General features: G+C 36.1%; 1 protein-coding gene across 2 annotated transcripts in view; it reads right to left on the reverse strand.

The window, feature by feature from the left end:
* Positions 1-6,331: 6,331 nt before the first annotated feature.
* GXYLT1 (glucoside xylosyltransferase 1) overlaps positions 6,332-20,273 on the reverse strand; it is a 54,608-nt gene continuing 40,666 nt past the window's right edge. For both annotated transcript variants that reach the window (XM_082742233.1, XM_082742234.1), the window contains one exon: positions 6,332-12,188. In XM_082742233.1, the coding sequence (XP_082598359.1) occupies positions 12,027-12,188 (162 nt within the window). In that variant the 3' untranslated portion in view covers positions 6,332-12,026. The remainder of the gene's footprint in view (positions 12,189-20,273) is intronic.

The raw sequence follows: 20,273 nt of genomic DNA on the forward strand, positions 1-20,273 counted from the left end.
TTGACAAAGTACAGCATCCCTTCCTGATCAAAACTCTTCAAAGTGTAGGGATAGAGGGCACAGACCTCAATATTATCAAAGCCATTTATGAAAAACCCACCGCAAATATCATTCTCAATGGAGAAAAACTGAAAGCTTTTCCGCTAAGGTCAGGAACACAGCAGGGATGTCCATTATCACCACTGTTATTCAACATAGTACTAGAGGTCCTAGCCTCAGCAATCAGACAACAAAAGGAAATGAAAGGGATCCAAATCAGCAAAGAAGAAGTCAAACTATCACTCTTCGCAGATGATATGACACTATATGTGGAAAACCCAAAAGACTCCACTCCAAAACTGCTAGAACTTGTACAGGAATTCAGTAAAGTGTCAGGATATAAAATCAATGCACAGAAATCAGTTGCACTTCTCTACATCAACAACAAGACAGAAGAAAGAGAAATTAAGGAGTCAATCCCATTTACAATTGCACCCCAAAACCATAAGATACTTAGGAATAAACCTAACCAAAGAGGCACAGAATCTATACTCAGAAAACTATAAAGTACTCATGAAAAAATTGAGGAAGACACAAAGAAATGGAAAAATGTTCCATGCTCCTGGGTTGGAAGAATAAATATTGTGAAAATGTCTATGCTACCTAAAGCAATCTACACATTTAATGCAATTCCTATCAAAGTACCATCCATCTTTTTCAAACAAAAGGAACAAATAATCAAAATTTATATGGAACCAGAAAAGACCTCGAATAGCCAAAGTAATATTGAAAAAGAAAGCCAAAGTTGGTGGCATCACAATTCTGGAATTCAAGCTCTATTAAAAAGTGGTCATCATCAAGACAGCATGGTACTGGCACAAAAACAGACACATAGATCAATGGAACAGAATAAAAAGCCCAGAAATAGACCCTCAACTCTATGGTCAACTAATACTTGACAAAGCAGGAAAGAATTTCCAATGGAAAAAAGACAGCCTCTTCAATAAATGGTGTTGGGAAAATTGGACAGCCACATGCAGAAAAATGAAATTGGACCATTTCCTTACACCACACACGAAAATAGACTCTAAATGGATGAAGGACCTCAATGTGCGAAAGGAATCCATCAAAATCCTTGAGGAGAACACAGGCAGCAACCTCTTCAACCTCAACCACAGCAACATCTTCCTAGGAACATCGCCAAAGGCAAGGGAAGCAAGGGCAAAAATGAACTATTAAGATTTTATCAAGATCAAAAGCTTTTGCACAGCAAAGGAAACAGTTAACAAAACCAAAAGACAACTGACAGAATGGGAAAAGATATTTGCAAACGACATATCAGATAAAGGACTAGTGTCCAGAATCTATAAAGAACTTATCAAACTCAACACCCAAAGAACAAATAATCCAATCAAGAAATGGGCAGAGGACATGAACAGACATTTCTGCAAAGACATCCAGATGGCCAACAGACACATGAAAAAGTGCTCCATATCACTCGGCATCAGCGAAATACCAATCAAAACCACAATGAGATATCACCTCACACCAGTCAAAATGGCTAAAATTAACAAGTCAGGAAATGACAGATGCTGGCAAGGATGTAGAGAAAGGCGAACCCTCCTCCACTGTTGGTGGGAATGCAAGCTGGTGCAACCACTCTGGAAAACAGCATGGAGGTTCCTCAAAATGTTGAAAATAGAACTGCCCTTTGACCCAGCAATTGCATTACTGGGTATTTACCCTAAAGATACAAACGTAGTGATCTGAAGGGGCACGTGCACCCGAATGTTTATAGCAGCAATGTCCACAATAGCCAAACTATGAAAGAACCTAGATGTCCATCAACAGATGAATGGATAAAGATGTGGTATATATACACAATGGAATACTATGCAGCCATCAAAAGAAATGAAATCTTGCCATTTGCAACAACGTGGATGGAACTAGAGCGTATCATGCTTAGCGAAATAAGTCAAGCAGAGAAAGACAACTATCATATGATCTCCCTGATATGAGGAAGTGGTGATGTAACATGGGGGCTTAAGGGGGTAGGAGAAGAATAAATAAAACAAGATGGGATTGGGAGGGAGACAAACCATAAGTGACTCTTAATCTCACAAAACAAACTGAGGGTTGCTGGGGGGAGGGGAGTTGGGAGAAGGGGGGTGGGATTATGGACATTGGGGAGGGTATGTGCTTTGGTCAGTGCTGTAAAGTGTGTAAACTTGGCGATTCACAGACCTGTACCCCTGGGTATAAAAATATATTATATGTTTATAAAAAATAAAAAATTTATAAAAAAGAAATTTTAAAAAATGATAAAGAATGTAGAGGTAGAAAAGAACCCTAAAGTAACAATATTCAGATGTGCCAGTCTCAAAAAATAGTCTTATTCTGCTAGTATGTATTAATCTATACAAACATTTTCATCCTTTTAATTAAAAAAATGAAATTATATATTGCGGAACGCCTGGGTGGCTCACTTGGTTAAGCAGCTGCCTTCGGCTCAGGTCATGATCCCAGCGTTCTGGGATCGAGTCCCGCATCGGGCTCCTTGCTCCGCGGGGAGCCTGCTTCTCCCTCTGACTCTGCCTTCCACTCTGTCTGCCTGTGCTTGCTCTTGCTCGCTCTCTCTCTGACAAAAAAAAAAAAATTATATTTTGCAACAACATGGATAAAGCTAGAAAGTATAGTACTGAGTGAAGTCAGTCAGTCAGGGTAGGCAAATATCATATGGTCTCACTCATATGTGGAATTTAAGAAACAAAACAAATGAGCAAAGGAAAAAAAGAGACAAACCAAGCAACAATATTAACTATAGAGAACAAACTGATGGCTACTGGAGGGAAGAGGGGATACGAGGCTGGGGGATATAGGGGATGGGGATAGATTGGAAAAAAAAAAAAAAAAAGGAAAGAAAATACTTTTTTATTTTTTCAAGTTATTTTGCCTATAAAATGATATAGAGGTTACCTTGATTTCATAATCTAAATAAAATTCAAAGAACCTAATAAAAAATAAAATATAACAATCTGACATTTGCTTTGATGCCTGAGGTACACTACCTTTTTGTCCACAACTTAATGCCCTTTAGAGTAAATTAAATTACACCTAACTAGCAAAATGGGCTAAGTGGTTATTTACTGTGAAGTTAAAACTCGTTACTTAACACACTTATATTTCAGAAGTCTGTGCGCTAATCTCTGCATAAGTACATTACTATGAAATAAGCAGCTATAAAGAATGAGGTGGATCTAATGTATTGTTAAGGAAATATCATATTATGTGGAAAAAGGCAAGTTGTAGAAGTGTGCAAAGTAGGATCCAATACCTTTGGATATCCATACCTTTGTTGTGTCTTATAATGTGCATAGCAGAAGACTTCATATACTTTAAGTATACTTAACATAATTATATATATATATAACATATATATTAATATACTTAACATACTTGAAACTGTAGTTTCAAGTACACAGTATAGAGATTCAACAATTCTATACATTACTCAGTGCTCATTACAGTATGTGTACTTTTAATTCCCTTTATCAATTTCATCCATTCCCCCCATCCACTTCCCTTCTGGCAAGCACTAGTTCATTATCTGTATTTAAGAGCCTGGATTTATTTTTTTCCATTTTTTGTTCATTTGTTACTTCTTAAATTGCACATATAAGTGAAATCGTATGGTATTTTTCTTCTCTCACTTATTTCACTTAGCATTATATCCTCTGCTTCTATCCATGTTGCTGCAAATGGCAAGATCTCATTCTTTTTCATAGCTGAGCAATATTCCATCTTGTATATGTTTAGATATTTCTTCTATATATCTATAATCTCTGTATCTTTAATATCACATCTTCTTTATCCATTTCTATAGATGGATATGCTGGGTTGCTGCCATATCTTAGCTGTTGCAAATAATGCTGCAATAAATATAGGGGTATATACATCTTTTTAAATTAGTGTTTTCATCTTTTTTGGTAAATACTCAAGTACTGGGATTACTGAAACGTATGGTAATTCTATTTTTAAATTTCTGGGGGACCTCCATACTATTTTCCACAATGGCTGCAACAGTTTGCATTCTCACCACAGTACACAAGGTTTCCTTTTTCTCCACATCCTCACCAAGACTTACTGTGTTTTTTTATTTTAGCCATTCTAACAGGTGTAGGGTGACATTTTTATTATGGTCTTAACTTCCATTTCCATGATTAGTGATGTTAAGCATCTTTTCATGTTGTCTGTTTTATCTGTTTGTCTTTGGAAAAATGTCTATTCTGTTCCTCTGCCTATTGTTTAACTGGATTATTTGGTTCTTTGGTGTTGAGTTACTAAGTTCTTCTTGTATTTTGGACATTAACTCCTTATCGGATATATCACCGGCAAATTATCTTCTCCATCAGGCTGCCTTTTGTTTTGTGATGTTTCCCTTCACTGTGCAAACACTTTTTACTTTGGTATAGTCCCAGTAGTTTAATTTTGCTTTTGTTTCCCTTGCCTTAGACATATCTAGAAAAATGTTTCTGTAGCTGATGTCAAAGAGATTATGGTCTATGTTTTCTTCTGGGAGTTTTATGGTTTCATGCCTCACATGTAGGTCTTTAATCCATTTTTTTTCGTGTGGTGTAAGAAAGTAGTCCCGTTCATTCTTCTGCATGTAGCTGTCCATTTTCCCATTTGTTGAAGAGATGGTCTTTTCCCCGTTATATATTCTTGCCTCTTTGGTCATAAATTAATTGACCATATAAATGTGGACTTATTTCTGGGCTCTCTATTCTGTTCTATGGATCTCTTATTTCTGTGCCAGCACCATACTGTTTTGTTTACTAAAACTTTGTCGTGTATCTTGAAATCTTGGACCATGGTACCTCCAACTGTTTTTCTTTCTCTAGACTTCTTTAAGTATTTGGGGTCTTTTGTGGTTCCATACAAATTTTAGGATTGTTCTAGTTCTGTGAAAAATGCTACTGGTTTTTTTTTTTTAATAGGGATTATATTACTTATATTATTATATATATTATTTCACATACTTTTTTTAAAGATTTTATTTATTTATTTGAGAGAAAGACAGTGAGAGAGACCAAGAGAAGGGAGGAAGTCAGAGGGAGAAGCAGACTCCCCATGGAGCTGGGAACCCGATGCAGGACTCGATCCCTGGACCCTGGGATCATGACCTGAGCTGAAGGCAGTTGCTTAACCGAGCCACCCAGGCACCCTATTTCACACATTTTTAATTCTCCTGTATTATTTGAATTTTTGTTTCAATGGGGACATTTTGTAACTTACAAAAGATTTAATTGAAAATATGATAAAATTGCTAGTATTTATTATACATTTTCATCATGAATTTAAAAGAACTGCTTCTTGGAAGCAGTCATCACTTCAATAATCTTTTAACACCCTTAATATTGTGACTAGAAAACCCATTGTATAAATAATATAATATGTAAAATTGCAAACTGTGAGATCATAACAATACAGGGAACTTTGAAAGCAAAATTAAACCCTGGCACAGAGAAGGTGCTTAGCTTGAATCTGAAATGTGATCCCCCTGGAAATTATAATAAATACTTGGGCCAGTAAAATAATGTATGGTCTGTTGCCTACCCAGTAACTATCTCCCAAGCTCCCAAGCTTCTACCCAACCAATTTCTTCTTCTTTTTTAATACTAAGTCTTTTTTTTTTTTTTAAAGACCTTATTTATTTATTTGACAGAGATCATAAGTAGGCAGAGAGGCAGGCAGAGAGAGAGGAAGGGAAGCAGGCTCCCCACTGAGCAGAGACCCAGACGCGGGGCTCGATCCCAGGACCCTGAGATCATGACCTGAGCCGAAGGCAGCGGCCTTAACCCACTGAGCCACCCAGGCGCCCCTACCCAAACAACTTTTAACATAACCCTGATGTGTTCCTTCTCCTCCCAGCAGCCATTCTTCAAGGGAAACCATCTCTAAGTTTAGGGCAAATCTTCATGGTCTGAGTCAACTGTTAGTTTTATCAGCTTAGCAAAATGACTGTTTTAGGCACAGATATTATATGGCTATGAGAGCAAGGAGAACCTTTCTCTTACAAAAAAGACATATACCTCTGCCTGTGGTTGTGATTGCAATCTGAATGTTAGCTGTCACTCTATGGCCATGTGGTGAGACCAAGCTCACATGGTGAGAATGGTAATGGAAAAACAGACAGTACTCAGTTCCTGAGGACACTGATCGGCTGCAGAAATACTCCAGAAACTGCCCACTGCCTAGGCTCCTAGTTATCAGGCATCCCAAACCTAAACATTCCAAAATTGGTTTTGATTTGTTAGAATAGTTCAGACACGCCATTTGAAGAAATTAAACATTTATGGAGTATATGTTTATTTAGAAACAGCAATACAGTTTCTCAAGAAAAAGATGACTTGAACTCCACCAATACAGAATAAAGCAACTTTCCATTATTCTCAGGTTACATCCAAATCTATAACCTTATTCCCCTTTAATAAATTTTAAGATACACAAAATACTTGAAGATACCAAAATTATACTAACATCATATTTTAAGGTAAAAAGCAGTTTAAAGGTAGTGATTTCTACATATCACAGTACACCAACAGGCCTTCCTGCAGTTTTAGAATCATTACCACTCAAAATATTAATATATTTATGCAAAATGCCTGTGAAAAGTTGAAACACCTGCAACCTTTTCCAGTTTATGATTTCAGGGACAGGTGCAAACCACAATCTTCACAGATCTTCTGTTATAACATCCATCAAAAACCATTGGTCCAGCTCTCAAATACTGACAATGCATATTGCATGTGGGTCCTGCTAAGTCTTGAATGGATGACATATTCTACAGGTATACAATAAGCCCTGAATTACTTTTGCATAACATTCCAATACTCCCTGAAGAGATTTTATACAAAGTTGAAAACAGCTATTTGCCATCATAGTCAAAGTCAGTTTTCTTTTTAAATGGAAAATAAAACTGATGGGTTCCCTTCACGTTTTATAAGGAGTTACTATGGTATTATGTGAGTGAATATGCTCATAAATTCAGATTGTATATATAAACCAAACATAAGCAAATGCTCTACATCAGTTCTTAAGTTTGATAATTAAAAACCCTGACCACAGACCCTCCAAACAGCATTCATAGTATTGGTAGGAGGAGAAATTTTCACTTCTTTTTTTTTCCCCTATTTTTTCAAAGGCACTCTTTTGTTTAAAAACCGAGTTTACAGAAAATTCTAAAGAAATAATCCTTTTAGACCTTTGGAATTATTGGTAGAGATGAGGTGACAAGACATTGTTTTCCATTTAAAAGTAAATTTGACATTTTTTAATCAATTTTAAATTGCCTAGTCCAACATGCTATTCCACATTCTTCTCATGCTCTTTAACTCTTAGACATCTGAATTAATATCATACTCATTTCAGTTTTAAAAGAAAACATTCCTGTGCCATATAGACTTAAGTTTATATAACTTGATTTTAGGAATCTCGTTTCCTGTTCAGTGAATTAGGAAACAGCAAACACCAGAACAACTTAGCCAGACTTTAAGAGGCATAAAAGGGTTGCTTTGGCAATGTAAAAAGGATAACTGTTACAGTACAAATCATTAATCTACTTTTATTAAATATTAAAATGCAGTAAGGCAATTGTTTTAAGACACTTGAAAGTACATTTAATAAATGGATAACTGGCCCGATACCTGACATATTGCACCACTACTATCCTTCTCTATTTACTCTAAGGAATCAAAAAAGCTATTTAAAAAATCTGATCCATGATCTTTCTAAAATACTTAAAGAGGTTCTGATTACTATTAAGGTATTTATTACTTAGAATACAAACTTCTCAAAGACACTGAACAGTATCTTTTCAGGCTTTTCCCTTCAATGTGTTTCTCTTGTCTTCCTATTCCCTTGAATCCATTTATAACAGTTCAACTGAAAGTATGCCTACTGAAGAATCAAAAGATATGATTTACTGTGTAAGCTGCCATTCAAGGTAGAGCAGTGATTCCCAAATCTGGCTTCGTATCAGTATCATCTGGAAAACTGCTGTAATAGATTCCTGGGGCCCCTTCAGACCTAATCAAACCATCCCCTCCATCCCAGTCTCCCCTGTGTGAATCCATGTGGTTAATCTTGCATAATCCAACAACTGGCATGACTAAACCAACAACATTAAAAAGAGGGTATCTGTCTTCATGTTTCCATGGGTCTTTGCTCACAAACTGGGATCCAGTAAAGAAATAAAATGTTGAATCATTATCACTGAATTTAGATCAGTGAGTAAAGTGACTGGAACAAATCTCTAGTATTGATGAATCAAACCAAAGTAGCTATGCTACTTGCCTCCATGAAAGCCAGCACCCTTCCTGACCCTGGAGTGCCTCATGAACTGAAACCAGAAGGCAGGCAGACAGTGGCACAGGGTGGGGGGCCTACAATTCAAAAAGTGACAGTCTCCACAGCATTTCTCTCCACCTCCACTTCTCGATTTCCCCATTCTCATTCCATCTTTTCTCTTACTCTGCCTTTTTGCCATTCTCACTTTTATTCCCTTCTCGATCCTTACTTTCTCACTTTCTCTCTTTTCCTTCTTCTTTTTTTTTAATCATTCATTTATAATCACTCCTTTCTTCTCTGCTTTCTCTTCCTTAAAAACTCCTCCTTACATAATATAAGCAAATTCTTACTGGAGATACAGGTCAGAAAACATTTAGGAAACAGAATGATCCGTATAGGAGGCAAAACAGAACTCAACACTAATGCTCTTGTGTGGCATGTATCAGTCATGTAGAAGGCATTCAACTCCATTATCTCTGTTGGGTCACGATACTTTCTGACTTATGATTTCTGAGACTCATGAGGTTGGAAGAACATATTGATTGTTTACAAACCTAAGGCACAGAGAAGGTGAACAGATATGCCTGAGGTCCCAAACCAAGAAAAGAATCCAGGTATAATACACAGACTTGTTTTCTTGCCATTATACCAGTAACATCGGACAGGAGGCAAGAACGAAAAAGCAATGAATTAAGCAGTAATTGTATTATTTCAGGTTCTAAAGTGTCTAAAAGATAACTGGGTTACCTTATACATTATGAACTATTCTTCACAAGGGGGAAAAAAAAAGCAACTGTATTGCTTTAAAAAGCAAGTCACAATATATACTTTCTAAAGGTTTCCAAGTTCTTTTAAGATGGCTACTTCATACAAATGAAGTCTGACTACATTTTGAAATCATTCAACTTTGGTAATACGGCAGCCCAGAGATAGTTGAGGTTGTTCTAACACAAAGACTCAAAGAATACATAATGTAATTTATATAAACTGCATAGATATACTGTTTTATGAAAAGAAATATAATATATTCTCTAAGTTGTTATATATATTTAACCTCATTAATGCTGAGAACAGCATTTCTTAGGAATTCACAAAGAAAAAGTTACCATATCTAAGGATAAATTCAGAAAACTCATTTTACTATTGTTATGGATTTTCTATGAATTCTAAATTTTAGATAAATATAGTCCCTAAGTAGAAAGTTTTTACCATATCCGAATTTATGGTAAAATGCCCAATTAGGTCAGGTCTGAATAAAACCAGACAAAAAACCTTCTAACTGATCCACAAAGTGGAGTGTGTGACAGTGAAATAAGTCACGACATGAGACCAGAGATATACAGTCCAGTTGAATTAAATCATGACCACAATCTACATAGCCCCACCCCCATTATTAGAGCCCATGGGGCTGAGATTCTCTGTTCACTGAGGAAATTAAACCTAAGAAACTTACTAATAATATAATATAAATCCGTATCATGCTAATAACCCCAGTTCCTCTAATATTTCAGAATCACATTTATAATCTACTAACTGTGCCAAGAATTATGGTATCCTAACTTCAACCTTCAACTTGGCAAAATGATTCCCAGTAGTTCCCAAACTAGCTTACATCAAAATCATCTGAGATGCTTATTAAAAATAGAATCATAAGATAACTTATATTTGTACCCTAATCTAACATTGAAGACAACTAAGGAAATTTGCTTAGGAATGGAAAGTAAATGAAGTCAAAGGAGGTATGATGTCATCGTAGTTACCAAAGTACCCATAGCAGAAAAATAACAGACTATCTGGCATTCTCTTTAATATACTTCAGTGAAGGGAAAAGGAATAGATGACACAAATACAGTAAGATATTTAAGTGTTTGAGCTGAGCAGTGAGTACCACTGTACTGTTCTGTTTTTATGTAGTTTTTAAATCTCTTCATTAAAAAACAATTGCAGCCCCTCTCCTAGACACAGTGTCCAAGAAGTCTAAAGGGGAAGCCCAGGGATCCATGCTCACAAGCCCCCCTCAAGAGTCTAATCTAGACAGGCCAAGTTTTCTTTCGGAGACCATTAGAAATGGTCTGATATATATCCTCCAAACTTCAAAATCCTAGGATTCTCATTTTCTACTCAGTAAACTCAATGTCAGCACAGTTCACAAGTGCTTATATTCACCATGACATTCTGTCAAAGACATACAGACTGTGTTCTCTAAAAGCATCTGTTCAAAGAGTGCTCTAATTTGCCTTTTTTACACCTTCCTCTCTCAATTTGCCCTGACTGAACTGCAAAAGACAGGGGACAACTGCACTGACCATGTCTTTCTGCGTATGCCACGTCTCCACAGAGGACACTATAAAGCCAATCACCACTTTTTTCACATAAGTGGTTTTTTTTCCTTCATGATTTTTCCTTTTCTAATTAAGCATTAAAATATCAAAAAAGAAAAAAGAATAACCACATAGCACTTAATAAAGTCAGATATATGGCACAGCATAGTACATGCCAAGTACTCAGAATCTAGTTATGTTAGAGAGAGCAGTCAAGAACACTAAGTAATATTTTTCTTCTCTTTGAGATTAAGAAAATGTCTTAAGTGATATTAAAAAAAGAAAGATATGCACATTAACCCAACCAAAACTACTTTTTCTATACTCAGATATAAAAATCTTCTTAATCCAAATCATCCACAAAAGTTGTCTAACTGACTTAAAAGTAAGGCTCTCTACATTTGCTTCTTCAAAAATATCTTGCAAAACCATTTTGAGGTAGAAGAAAAAAGTTTAAACGGATCACTTTTTTCTGCTTCATTGTAACTAAAATTACTGTTCACAGGAAGTATATAGCTTATGTGTTTTGGTCCATCACATTTTCCATAATCATGTAAGTATACTAAGTTCCGTTCTCACTTTATAATCAGCGTATTTTTTGCTTCCAGAATGCCCAGTAAAGCTGAAAATTTTCATTTAAAGTGATGAAAATTTCCAAAAATATCTGTTTGACAATCTCAGATCTGAGTTTGGCAACACAAGTTAACATATACAAATGAAAATACTACATTTCACAAACATATACAAACTATAACTCCTAACATTTTTATGGTTTTCCCATTTTCTTATACAGCTCAGTTTTAAACATGCAGCTTACTTATAATCTAACTTTAACATGATTGTCACAGGAATATTTTAAAACAGAGATGAAATGTATAAAGGCACACATCGATTGTCAATGGTTACATCAGTTACATCACATTGCATTAGAAACAGAACATACTCTGTTTCTGTAAACTTTCTGTCACACATTTAAAGTGAGGTTAGTGCTGACATAAAATTATTGCTATACTCACAGTTTGAGTGTTTTCACTGTGTATGAGGTACATTTTCTCCATCCATACACCCCTACTGTTCCTACTCACTTGAGAAGAGTCAACCAAAGCAGGCTACAAACCATTCAAAAATATTTCATCAATACTGGACTGATGGCAAATAGCATTACAAAACATCAGAGATCAAAAATGTCTTCTTGTTGGAGTCCAAGACTTTACTTTATTCATTACATGAATATATGCTCATTTAACTTCTTCAGGAGAAACAATTGTTCTGTAGATGAATAATTTCTTCCTGAATACTTCATCCAAGACCATTCCTTCATGCATGTCCTCTGATATTTTGTTGTTTTAATTCACTTGATTTAATGGTTACCAAGGATCACCTTTCCTTTGAAGGTCTATCATAACGGTCCTGTATGCTTTTTGTTAGCTGTTTGATAAATATTTTGTAAATTTTTCCACAGTACGTATGGACTGTCTTTTGTAGTTCCAGTTCTAAAGGTTTTAATAAGGAACGGATGTTGTTATCTTTAAAAGAACACTAGAGAAAGAAAATAAAAAGACAAAAATACATATAAAATTCAGTTATGCTCCAAACTTCTTCAATTTAATATTTAGGACTTCCATTTAGTCTCACAAAAAGTACATATGCTCAACAAATAATTTCAATGAATTAAATGGATGTATGTTCTCACATGAGAGGAGGAAGAAAGACACAGTAAATCACTGAGGGCATCAGGGAAAGTTTTTCAGAGAAGAAGTGATGGAGGCATGGCATTCCAAGCCAAAGCAAGTACACATTCAAGACCAGAGAAGGCCCAGAGACACCGACTGGTGTGAGATGATGACCAAAAGCTCTGAAGGTATAGATCTGAGAGACTCTAAGGAAAGCCAAAATTCACTCCAATAATAGTGTTGAGGCTAGGCTACAAAGAAGTCAGAGAAAGGCATGGAGTGGGAGGAATGAATGCAAAATGACAGCACAGTTCAGGGTTTCCCAAAAAGCCCTAATGGTCCCATGGGTAAATGCATTTGGGAGCTGCTCCACATATGCACTCTTTATGGGAACTCACACTGGCACATGAAAAGCTGTAAACAGTGAAATGAAAAACACATGTGTTGAATGTTGTTTGGCCTACTGGTTCCAAAATATATTTTGACCAGAGTCCTTTTTTACGGTGTAAAATACTATGTAGCAGTTATTAAGTGGAAAGAAATTGCGACTTTATTGTTTTCAACTAGCTATATTTTTTGATTTGGTATTTACAACTAGGCATATTTTCAATTAGAAAGATAGATGGGGCTTAAAAATGGAGGAGTTTTGTGAAAGTTTAAAGTCAGTGAAAAATGCAAGCTCCTGAAAGAAATGCAGCACCTGAAATCTCTGAGGGTTCAAAGACCTGAGGTGAACCCCAAGGTTCACTATCATGACACTGAGGGAGAAGAAAGGAAAATGCCACTTGAATCACAAATAGTGAATCTATGGGAAACCACAGCCAATCTTTGGAGAACAGGATGAACTTAGATGATAATTTGTAACATGGCTTTTATCAATGTAGAGATGTAAAGAGATGCTGAACTTCAGTATCTCTTTAGGAAGAAAACTATGAGCATTAACTGCATGAAACCATCACTCTTGGGGTGATTTTTAAAACTCAATAACATATACAGAGGATAAATATAGTTTAGAAGATTAAAAACAAAAAGAGGAGCAGATGCTTAACTGAATGTAATGTAAACAGTACTGACTGGCATGGAGTTATCTGGGAGAAACAAATAAAAGCTGGATTGGTTGGGTTTTTTGTTTTTTATTTTTTTTAAGTGCTGTATATAGATATGGCAAAATTTATTTGGGGTTAAAAACAGCAGCCGTGTTGAAAAAGGTAGGCTTTATCAAGTAACACCATCAAATAACATTTCAATGTGTCAAAAACCATCCTTGGACAACTGTGGTTGAGAGACCAATAATAATGGGAAGACCAAACTACGATCTTTTTCTTACTAAGCAATGGAAATACAATGACAACATGAGGTGACAGGGTGTTGGGTGTTAAGGAGGGCACATGTTGGGATGAGCACTGAATATTATAATGCAACTAATGAATAGATGAACACTACAACAAAAACATATGATGTACTATATGTTGGCTAACATAATGAACTAAAAAATTTTTTTAAATAAAATAAAATGACAGTATTACAAAGGTGTTTAAAAGTTGATTTCCAGAAATATGAAGTACTTGAGACTCAGTTCCTTCATTTTCATGTTTTAAAACCCCAGTGTTTGTGGTTAAAAAAAAATTTTTGTGGTTGCCTGGCTAGCTCAGTAGGAGAAGCATGCAAATCTTGATCTCAGGGTCATGAGTTTGAGCCCCATGTTGGGTGTAGATTACTTAAGTAAATAATTTTAAAAGTATTTTGAAGAAGGTTTTTCTGAAATAAAAACAGTGCCTCATTAATTAGTGCTCTTTTAGTCCACTGTATAACACAACAAATTTGACCTTTCAGGGACAAGATGATAAATTACCAAAATTGCCACCCATATAAATAGAGCCTGAAGTCATGGCACATTCTGCCATTCACAAATCTGCAGTGCTGCAGAGCTGTGCAGGACATAACTTGCATCTAGGTGCTCCCCTTCCCAGAGGCCACATGTGGCCTTACCTGACTGGAGGCCTTTTTCCACCCTGTATAGTTTGCCTGACTGACTTTGACTTCTCCTTCTCTGCCTGGTACTCATCGTCATAGCTCAGTTCAGATGTCAGTACTTCTGGGAAGCCTTTCCTGATACAGTTAATCACTCCTTCACTGGCACAGTGCACAAACTTTTAAGAAGGTCATGCTTTACACATAAAACTGTCAGTTGAAAGGCAGCAAATAAGTATTGAGGTTAAGATGACTACAATTAGATAATCTGAGGCATTTTCAAAGAATACATGTTTTAAAAATAAGGCAGAATGGCAGTGCAATCCAATAAATGCTGAGAGCCAACTATATGCAAGAAGGTACAACATTACACCCTAAACCACAATTTCACTTTCCCTGCGGCCAACTGCAGTCTGGGAGCAGATGATCCTCCTCCTAACATATTGTCACAAGGTCTACGATAACCTAACGCTATGTTACAATGCCTACCATGCACCTATCTTCATTTCCTCATAGAGGCATTTTATCATCTCACATCATCAAGAAGGGTACATATAGGACAATAAACTATCCTGAGAGAAACCACATTCACAAAACTTTTATTACAATATATTGTTATAACTATTCTACTTGATTATTGGGTATTATTCCTTAATCTCTTATGTGTCTAAGTTATAAATTAAACTTTATCAAAGTTATGTACGTGTAGGAAAAAAACATAGTACATACAGGGTTCAGTACTATCTGTAGTTTCAGACATCCACTGGGGGGCTTGGAATATGTCCCCCATGGACAAGAGGGGAAAGACCAAAGCACAGAGGGAAACACTCAGGACAACTCCCTTGCAGAGATAGTTATGCAAATATAAGCAGGATATGAAGTAAATCAAAGTTAACACAGAACCACCAAGAAATGTAATTCAGAATGAAATACATGAAGCAGAAAATACCTTATAGAGCAATAAAATGTTTTGTTCCCATTTTACATTTGCAATTTTAATCTTAATATTTTTATTCACTCAACAACTAATATTTAACAAATATGTATGGACTGTAAAACTTGATTTGCTGGAAGGCACAGCCATGCATTTACATTTTAAAGATGGTTCATATCCTTTTTAATTCATATTGTTCATTGCATTCAATGGCTATGACTAAGCTTCTGTCTGAAACTTGCATAAATACCCTTGTCTGAATACATTGCTTTTAAAAATTACACTTCTCATTGAATTATAGATAAGGGAAGATAAAAACACTAACAAAGAGCACTAACATAAAAGACTGATTAACTTCATTAAATTGAAAAATGGAAAGATACAGCTATAGTTAATACAGATTCAAACCAAACAAATTATCAGTTCAGTACTTGAAATTATTTTAACGGATTTTTGTTCAAATCAAGTGTAATTAGTCAGATTAAAACTATTAGTCACCTTTTTAAAAGTATATACTTATCAGAGATCAAAGATCAAATAAAACTAGTGAAATTTAATCCCTTAATAATGGATTCTTTAATGCTCAAAGGAAACAAAGATAGCATATTTTTATAAGAATGCATTTCTTTTATATTCTGCAGTCTCAGAACACCAAAAGTACTTCTCATTTGACAACCCGTGATAAAGCATTAATATACAAAATTGATTTCTGGGGGCATCATAAAGTCTGCTACATTAAAATGAACATAAACACTAAATTTTAGAATTCTTTAGTGAGTAGCTGTATCATGATAAATTGATTATACAAAAACTTCATCTGTCATGTTTACAGAAGAAACTTAGCAAATAATGCACAAAATGATAGCCCACAATGCCATTAGCACTTTGCTTACCACCAAGTTTGAGAAACACTGATTTCCAGGAAAAAACTTCAATTCCTTATCATTGCAGATCATCACCTTGACACAGCATATCCTCACCACACTGATCCCAGCCCAGTCACTCCCTACCTTCACCCAGCACTCCACGCCTGAACAGCTCCACACCTGACCTCTCCATGGACTTTTCATGAAAATAGTGTTTTTGTGCTGAAAACCCCTGAGCTTTTTACTCAGGCAGCACTCTGCCCAGATAGTCCCTGCTCCTGGAAAACTCTTCCTCATTCAAGGCTCACTTTATTATTTTTTTTTTATTAACATATCATGTATTGTTAGCCCCAGGGGTACAGGTCTGTGAATCGTCAGGCTTACCCACTTCACAGCACTCACCATAGCACATACCCTCCCCAAGGTCCATATCCCAACCGCCCATACTCCCTCTCCCCACAGCAACCCTCAGTTTGTTTTGTGAGATTTAGAGTCTCTTATGGTTTGGCTCCCTCCCGATCCCAACTTGTTTCATTTTTTCAAGGCCCACTTTAAAGGCCTCCTTTGAGTGAGGCACAAGGCTTTCCCTGGCACTTCAAGGCAAACAAAACTCTCTTATAGTTCCAGTATAGCCTCTGTCATAATGGATTACAGTGAAGTATTTTCATCCTCATTTCTATTAATGAAGCTCTACTAGACCAGTCATTAGCAATAAAAAGACTAAGAATCTAAAAAACAGAGGCAATCAGCTCTTTTCCTGACCTCCACACTTAAACTAGCACTCCTATTATTTACTTATGTTCTGTCTTCACATCCACATAAGATTAGGCACAGTCTAACAGAAGAAAGTATACATCTGCATGAGAGACAAATGGTCACATATATTTCTCCCCAGGTATCAGTGAATTAACTGCATTAAGCAGTTAACTTTGCTCATTAAGCAAAATCATAAATCATAAATCCAATCTTCATTTGGACTTGCTCCAAGTTTGGTCCCCAACATACTCATGGAGACCTGGTTCAGGCATCAAACTAGAGGTATCTGGGGCAAGGGAGGAAAAGGGGCAGTATAATTTTCTCAAACTCAATATAAAGCAGATGCTTAAATGAGGAAACCCAATTTACAAAGGCAACAAAGAAGATAAAATACCTAAGCATAAACTTAAGATGTGTTCAAAATCTGAATGAAGAAATCTATTGAACATTTCTGAAAGAACAAATGGAAGGATACCTCTTGTTCTTTTTTTTCTTAATTTTATTTATTTATTTATTTGAAAGAGAGAGTGAAAGCACGAGTGGGATGAGGGGCAGAGGAAGAAGCAGACTCCCCACCAAGCAGAGAGCTTGATGTGGGACTCGATCCTCGGACTCTGGGATCACAACCCAAGCCAAAGGCAGATGCCTAACCCACTGAGCCACCCAGGCACCCCAATGCACCTTGTTCTTCATTAAGATGTCTCAACACCATCAAAACATCACCATCAAAACATTAGCAGCTCCTAAGTTAACATAAGAAACTGATCCATTCCCTAAGGAAGATGTGGTCCATATACACTGTGGAGTATTATGCCTCCATCAGAAAGGATGAATACCCAACTTTTGTAGCAACATGGATGGGACTGGAAGAGATTATGTTGAGTGAAATAAGTCAAGCAGAGAGAGTCAATTATCATATGGTTTCACTTATTTGTAGAGCATAACAAATAGCATGGAGGACATGGGGGGATGGAGAGGAGAAGGGAGTTGAATGAAATTGGAAGGGAAGTGAACCATGAGAGACTATGGACTCTGAAAAACAATCTGAGGGTTCTAAAGGGGCGGGGGGTGGGAGGTTGGGGGAACCAAGTGGTGGGTATTGAAGAGGGCACAGATTGCATGGAGCACTGGGTATGGTGCAAAAACAATGAATACTGTTCACACCGAAAAGAAATAAAAATTTAAAAAAAAAAAAAAAAGAAAGAAAGAAACTGATCCATTCCCAATAAAAAGCTTTTTGAGTTAATGAGTTAATATTTGTTTTTTTAGTTAAATGAATTAAAATTTGTGGAAAAGTAAATACACAATAGCTAGGAAAACACTGAGAACAGGCTCTGAAGAGGGAGTAACCTTAACAGATATTAAAACATAGTATTACCACAATGCCTTTATAACTAAAATAGTGTGACATTAGTGCACAATTAGATAAACCAGTGGAACAAAAAAGAAAATTCAGAAACTAGAAATGGAACTTTAGTATATAATAAAGTCCATATCTCAAATATTTGGGTTAAAGATAGACTTTTAAACAAATGGGTGTTCTTTTTTTTTTTTTTTAAAGATCTTATCTATTTATTTGACAGAGAGAGATCACAAGTAGGCAGAGAGGCAGGCAGAGAGAGGGGGAAGCAGGCTCCCCACTGAGCAGAGAGCCCGATGTGGGGCTCGATCCCAGGACCCTGAGATCATGACCTGAGCTGAAAGCAGAGGCTTAACCAACTGAGCCATGCAGGCGCCCCTAAAAAACAAATTCTTAATGGCAAAAAATGCTATAAACAAAGTAGAACTAGGAGAAAACTCTTCCAGCAGATATCACAAATAAAGGACTAATGTCCCCATTATACAAAGAGGGGAAGTAAAGACCAAAAAAACTCTCTCATGGTAATGGTTGCACAACTCTTAAAATACGTTAAAATCCACTAAATTATACACTTTAAATGAGTGAACTTTGTGAGATATAAATTATACATCAATAAAATCATTTTAAAAACCTACAGGATAGGTACAAGATTTAAAAGAAAATTCACCAAAAAAAAAGATAAAAAATGTCCCTTAAATATATAAAATGATGTTCACTTAATTTATAAGAGAAAGGCAAATTAAAACTAAACTAAAAAAAAACAAAAAAAAACCAAAAAAACTGAAGGGCATCTGGGTGGCTCAGTCATTGGGTGTCTGCCTTCGGCTCAGGTCATGATCCCAGGGTCCTGGGATGGAGCCCTGAATGGGGCTCTGCTCCGCAGGAGGCCTGCTTCTCTCTCTCCCACTCCCCCTACTTGTATTCCCACTTTTGATGTGTCTGTCTCTGTCAAATAAATAAATAAAATCTTAAACAAACAAAAACTAAGATTCCATTTCTCAGTTATCAGAATGGCTAAATTTTAAAAGTTTGAAAATACACTCCATTGATGAGGCTATTGGGGAATAGGCCTCCTCATAAATTATGGGCAGGAATTCAAACAATCCCTCTGTAGGGGAAATCGGCAATATCTTCAATGCATAATTCCACTTGCAGCAACTTACCCTAAAGATACATCCCATCAATACAAATATACATATGGCAAGGTTATGCATTGCTGCATTATTTAGAATTCACAGTTCACAATTTTGGAAACTACCAAAATATTCAAACTAAGGGACTGCTTGAATTAACTCTGGTATATACACAAAATGCAGTACAAATATAGCTGTTTAAAAAAAAAAATAAAGAAGGGGAAGGGGAATGGATGAAGCAAGCTATGGAGATTAAGGAGTACACTTATCATGATGAGCATGGGGTGATGTAGAGAATTGTTGAATCACTATATTTTTTGTTTGTTTGTTTGTTTGTTTTAAAAATGTTATTTATTTATTTGACAGACAGAGATCACAAGTAGGCAGAGAGGCAGGCAGAGAAGAGGAGGAAGCAGGCTCCCTGCCGAGCAGAGAGCCCCATGAGGGCTCAATCCCAGGACCCCGAGATCATGACCTGAGCTGAAGGCAGAGGCTTTAACCCACTGAGCCACCCAGGTGCCCCTGAATCACTATATATTGTAACCTGAAACTAATATAACACTGTATGATAACTACACTGGAATTAAAATTTTAAAAAAAGAGGAAGTGATTTTAAATCCATGAATTTCTGGACTATTTTAAGTGAAAAACAATAAAAAAGAGTAAATAATATAAACAATATGCTATCTTTGTGTAAGAAAAGGTAGATTACAAAATATACATATCTCTGTCATCTCTACAGGAAGGATCAATTAGAAAACAATGAAATCAGTAACCTATGGTGTAGGGTATCTGGGGTGGAAAGGGTGAATAAAAAGTGATACCCCTGAGTAAACCCTTATTTAGTTTTCAGTTTTTGAAATATACTAACATTTACCCTATCAAATTAAAGTTGAACCAATAAAGATGGAGGAGAAGAAACCTTAAAACT

Source organism: Mustela nivalis (assembly GCF_964662115.1).
Source record: "Mustela nivalis genome assembly, chromosome: 7".
In the NCBI taxonomy this organism is placed as follows: Eukaryota; Metazoa; Chordata; class Mammalia; order Carnivora; family Mustelidae; genus Mustela; species Mustela nivalis.